Source organism: Geotrypetes seraphini, chromosome 4 (genome assembly GCF_902459505.1).
Source record: "Geotrypetes seraphini chromosome 4, aGeoSer1.1, whole genome shotgun sequence".
Lineage (NCBI taxonomy): Eukaryota > Metazoa > Chordata > Amphibia > Gymnophiona > Dermophiidae > Geotrypetes > Geotrypetes seraphini.
Genome location: NC_047087.1, coordinates 236,567,190 through 236,573,189, shown reverse-complemented (window position 1 = coordinate 236,573,189; position 6,000 = coordinate 236,567,190). Strand labels below are relative to the sequence as shown.

Genomic DNA, 6,000 nt, shown 5'->3' with positions numbered 1-6,000 from the left:
TTGATGTATCTGCAGTAACCAGATAATTTGAAATATTAAGTTCTGGGTTTTCCATGTATGTTTACATTACATTTCCTATAATCCTATATGTATCTTAAATTTTCTTTGGCATTCTGGGGAAGTATTGTTTCATAAAGAAGCATTATTTATGAATTAATAAAAACAGTGACTGGCATAGTAAATGGCTGTACAAAGGTTTATTAAAACCAGATTTGAATGAATTCCAGCTGTAAGTTATCATCTGATTTAGTAATACAAAATATCTTCCCATTCGGTTGCTTGGCATGTATAATGGTAATGAGCAATAATGGACACCTGCTAGTACCATTTCAGCACCTTTTCGGTCCCACTGATATATATTTATATAGATATAAATTAAATGCATGCTAAAACATTTTTAATGCTTGTTAATAGCATTAATTCATAAGTTAATGTGCAGCATTACATTTTTTTAAAGATACGCTAACAATGTGCATTAATGAATGTGCATCCCTAATTATTTTTACTCTCAGGCTCCTGTGATCATAGATCTTGTACTTCCAAGATGTCTTTTTCTTATAATTTTTTTTTTTTAAGGTAAATACTGATTTTTCAAGATTTACATTATCTGCCAGATTTAGGCATTTGTCAGTGCTGAATTTTCTAACCAGATGGCACGTTGCTGTTTTGCGAAACTTCTGAGGACAGCGTCATAATGTCCAGCATACACCACACTAATCACTTCCAACTATTTAACGGCATGATCTCCCGTGTGACGGGTTTCTTTTATTGCCAATGATTAGCGTCCCTTGCTGCAATGTTTTGAAGAACTTCAAGCATTGCTTTGTAGCAAAATTCAAACTGATCCTGCATAAAAAAAAAAGATATTCAATCATGAAATTATTTTAATATTAAACGAACTCTGTTCCTAGCACTGCATCTTAAAATACTTGCTTCTGGACATAATTTCAGAGGAGAACAATCATTGGTTGCAAGCACGGGGGCTTTGTACATATTGTACAATGTACTTACAGAGTAATTATACTGTATACAGGGGTACCTATTGTTAAAGCCATGAACGCACCTACACTTCTCCCTCCGTATTCGCGGTTTTAGCATTTGCGGTTTCGATTATTCACGGTTTTTAGCTTGCTGGCTCCTCCCCCCAATTTACATCAGCTTGTATAGAGAAATAGCTGATTCCAAGCGTTTACAGAGAAAATCGCCGATTCCCAGCACTTTCTTCATTGTGTTTTGCCTCTCCTTCAGGAACAGACCAGGTCTCCCACCATGTTATTCACGGTTTCACTATATTAACGATAGTTTTTAATAGAAAACAGCGAATAACATATGAAAGTTATTTATTGTTTTTCTGTATTTGCGGTTCTGTTAATCCCCTATCACAGCAAATACGGAGGGAGAAGTGTATTTGGAGTCTATTCTGTTCCTGAACCTCCCCTGGGAGGATCTCATCCAGTCAGGTTTTCAGGACGCCCACAATGAATGTGCAAGAGATAGATTTGTATAACAAGGTTATGCAAATCAATCTCATGAATATTCATTGTGTATATCCTGAAAACCTGACTGGATGAGATTCCCCCAGGACAGGTTTGGGAAACACTGCTAAAAGGAAAAGTAGGTTCCTACTTTTTTTCATAGAGCACAGTGCTGCCAGGGAAGCCTGATTTTTGAGAGGGAGATTTTCGGATATGCTCCCAGCCAGCCCTGTACCTCCTGGCTCCATCCATAATCCTAAATTTCAAGTTTAATATTTTTATTAGTTTTATAATAACAGTGAATAAAAAATACATGTACTGTGTGCCCATGCACATATGTATACAGAACTGCAAAGGATTAATAGCCATCATATAGAACTGTTTGTGCAATAAACATAGTTACACAGAAGATTACATATAAAATCCAACAGTAAAGAATAATCAGTCATACGTTAAGTATGTTCGTCATAGTAATAATCCTAAATTCAGTAGGCAGAGAGCATCAGGTATGGACTGCTTGATAAGAAAAAGATACCTGTAATATTTTTTGTATTTAACCCCAGTAGAAGAAGGAAAATAAATAAGATGAAAATCCCCAGATCCAGAAGAAGAAGGAGACAATGGGAAAGAAAACAGAGTAAACAAATGTTCTGGACACAAACTAAATAGTTTTCTTGTCATTGTTCCATGGTCTGCAGCTCCATTAAACTGAAATATGTGGTTATACAATGGCATGCGACAGTGACAACAGCTATGGTTAACACAGTAATAGCAAATGCCTGGGGAAAGGAGATTGCAAATGATGACCTGGGAGAGAGGGGGAACGATGTGTCCAGCTGCGTCTCTGTGCTCACAATTGTAGCGGCTACTCATCACTGAGAGGAGCCCCTTCAGAGGTCTGACAAATGGAGGGTAATATTATGTGGACTGATTTAGAGGGAACCACAACATAAAACAACAAAATCCAAATAGCACCAAAAGGTACCACAAAGGAAATGAAGCAGCAAAACGACAAAAAAGATTGTGGAACAGAAGATCAGATGTACCAGTTTGTCGTTTAATAAGCGTCCAAATAACTTAAAAACAATAATCTAAAAACAATCCACAAAGGGTCATATTCTATAAACAGTGTCCCAATTGTAGGTGGCAGGAGTCTACACTGTAGGTGTCTGTCACGGGTGCAGGGAAGTACCTAAGGACACTTAAGCTCGCCCAAGGCTGGGCGTGGGCGTGATTTCACCCAGAAGTGGCCTTAGGTGAATTTAATCAGCCCTAGGCAAAATGCTGGCCTACATTTCAAAAAGGCACAGCCACTAAACTGATCATGTCAAGGAAATCTCCCTGCAGTGATCAGCTGAGCAGCCATGGCAGGGAACCCCCAAGCCCTAAGCAAATCAGCTGGCAGGAGGATGTCTTGGCCCCCCTCCCCCACTGTCCATGGCAGGAGGGATACCCAATTCCTCATGCTGCAAACCACAAAATAATCTCCGGCAGGAAAGATACCCACTCCCTCCTGCCAGCACCCCCTCCCCAAACCCCCATTACCCAAAGCCGACCCAGACCCCCGGACCTTTAACAGGAAGGCCGGCCAGAGGGATGCCTATTCCCTCTGGACGGCAGGCCTGCCTCTTCAGAATGGTAGGTCTTCCCCTTCCTGGTGCATTTTGGGATGAGGCTTTGATTGGCTAGATCTGTAAGGCATCCCTCCTGCCATGGATGTTGGAGGGTGCCAGCAGGATGGAGTGGGCATTCCTCCTGCTGGCAATGTTGTATGTATGTGTGTGTGGCTCCCTCCTGCTGGCAACCCCAATATCCTTGGCTTGAGTGATGCTTTAGAGATCTGGCCAATCAAGGCCTTAAGCCCCTCCCCAGGGATTGTTTTGCGGTTTGTGACAGGGGGGATTGGGCATACCACCTGCCGTGGAAGGTGTGTGGAAGGTTTTGGGGTGGCGGCGGGAGGGAGTGGGCATCCCTCCTTCCGGCCAACTTGCGGTGGGGTTCAGGGGTTCTCTGCCACTCAGCTGATTGCAGCAGGGAGATTCCCTTTCTGTGATTAGCTCAGCAGGAATGGGATTCTCTAAACGGCGTCTATGACAGGGACGCTGGTTAAAGAATCAGGATGGTTAGGCAGGGTTAGGCATCTGTCTGTTAGGACCAACACAATTCTATATAGGACACTTGTGTGCAATTCTGAAAAGCTGAGATCGGGCGTCCTATACAGAATCAGACCCAAGTGACCCACAAGATAAAAACCACATGTCACCAGCCTACATTGGAAGCTTATATGCTGTGCAGTTTGTTTGTAGCCTCTTAACTACTTGGATTTTTTGAGACTTTTATGTTTTCATATTTAAGACAGTCAAAGACCCCCATAAGACCCCTGAAAAAGGCATTTTTATTTTGTGATCTGTGTTGGGTCATTTGTATTTTATGCATTATTTGGTTTTTATCTTGTGGATCACTTATGACTATATATACTCTTTGTTGATTATTTTTAAGATGATTGTTTATAAGTTATTTGGACGCTTATTAAACTATGAATTGGTACATCTGATCTTCTGTTCCACAATCTTTTCAGAGGGAGCCGCACCAGAAATTAAATCAGGCCAGCGACCAAACCATTAGGCTAGTCTATAGCCAAAGAGCTAGTGTAAATGCTCACATCTTATTTGCTTAAAAACATTTGCACAAAATAGTATTTTACAATGCACTCAGATAAATGTGCATCCTGCTCATGCCATACCCAAACTCCAGCCATGTGAACACCCACCTGCAAAGTATGTATCAATAAATATTGGTGCTACTTACAGAACACCATGTAGCTGCAAAATGATCATTTCCATGTATGTCAACATATGGGAACATACATGACTTGCATACTGCCATTTGAAAGCATCCAGACAGCTTCTTATATAATTACCCCCTTACCCACTACATCTCTATGGACCTCTCATGTTGCTGACCAAGTCCCTGATGCGCCAGCAGGATAGTGAAATCATAGTGGTCATATTCACGGTCTTCCTTCAATAAGTCCACACAGATCTCCTTAATCACAGATCCACAATCCTTATAAAGAAACACCTCTGGGACAGCTTTGAAATTCTCGATATGGTCCCACATCGCTTTGATCACTGTTGACCCTTGGCTCAAGTCTGCCTTGACTCCCTGCTCCATCCAAGTATGAAGCTCTCCCAGCTCTGCTCTCATTTCAGCAAAACTAGTCTGGACATCATGACGCATTCCAGAAATGTCTTGCTTCAGTTCCTGAAACAAGTGTAAAATTTCTTGTTTCGTAATATCCTGGTTAGAGGGTATAGGCATGCCTATATCCTCATTTTCAGAAGCAGCATGCTCCATCACCATTTTTTCCCCTGATCTCCAGATCCTGCCAGTGGGTCCCCCTTCAATCGGTCTCCATTCTCCACCACAAACTTATATTTTTCAAGTTTATTTTGAGTCGACATCCCATCACTTCTCACTTGACTAGGTGAGGAAAGATATAAAAAGTGCAAGGACTGAGTTAGCTTTAGCTGCCCTGTGAAGGAGCTCCATCTTTAAGCTGTCTTCTTGGTGCGTGATGTCACTTCCTCTGTGCATGTCAATCTTAAGTTAGGTGCTGTTTATAGAAATGCACCTAGCAGCGCCTAAAGTGGACTTTGATACTGGTAGGTGTCTGAACCTACTGACGCCTAATTCCAAAACAGGCGCTTCCGTATAAAACACTCTCATGATCTGCCCCATGCACATCTTTTAATTTAAACCAATTATGAGATGCTAATTACTTGTTATTGGCACTGATTAAGCTTTTTAAATAATTAAATTAAGCACCTAAATTGACTAGGTGTGGCGATCTAGGCACATAACTTTAGGCATCTTTTATAGAAGGGGAGCAATTTTAAAAGAATTTTCTACAAGGATACAGGAGTTTATCCATGAACAATGATCCTCTGAAACCTGCCACCTTCCTATGGAATAGGGGAGGGGCCAGGGAATGAGTCACAGCTGACTGATATACCGTAGATGCAGGGGAATTTCATTCTAAAATCATGTGCATGCTGTTTAATGCATATACATTGCAGTAGCAAAGAATGCACATTAGCAAAATTACCACAGCATCAACTACCTCAAGATTTTCAAAGGGGAGCTCCATAGCTTAGCCCAGCTGAGTGAGAAAAATCCCTGTGGGCCTATTAGCAACATGGGTTCTACTACTACTTATAATTTCAATAGTGCTGCAAGATGTATGCAGTGCTGTACATTAAACACAAAAGAGATAGTTCCTGCTCAACAGAGTTTACAATCTAATCAAAACAGACAAACAGGGCAAATAAGGGATTAGGGAATTGCTTACTGAGGTTTGTGGTGATGCTGGTATATAGAAACCCTCTCAACACTTATTTTGAGTTGTATTACTTGGGATGTTGGTTTCTTGTTGTTTTTTTTTTTTAGTTTATTGGAAATTAATTGCCCTGAGATAAATGATTGATATATATTTTGTTCCTGCTTTGGGGATACAAGAGATTGT

At 40.9% G+C, this 6,000-nt stretch overlaps 1 protein-coding gene across 11 annotated transcripts in view; it reads right to left on the bottom strand.

Moving 5' to 3' along the window:
- Positions 1-170: 170 nt before the first annotated feature.
- Positions 171-6,000, bottom strand: part of FRMPD2 (FERM and PDZ domain containing 2) — a 204,348-nt gene continuing 198,518 nt past the window's right edge. For all 11 annotated transcript variants that reach the window (XM_033942808.1, XM_033942809.1, XM_033942810.1 and 8 more), the window contains one exon: positions 171-846. In XM_033942808.1, coding sequence (XP_033798699.1) covers positions 766-846 — 81 coding nt within the window. In that variant the 3' untranslated portion in view covers positions 171-765. The remainder of the gene's footprint in view (positions 847-6,000) is intronic.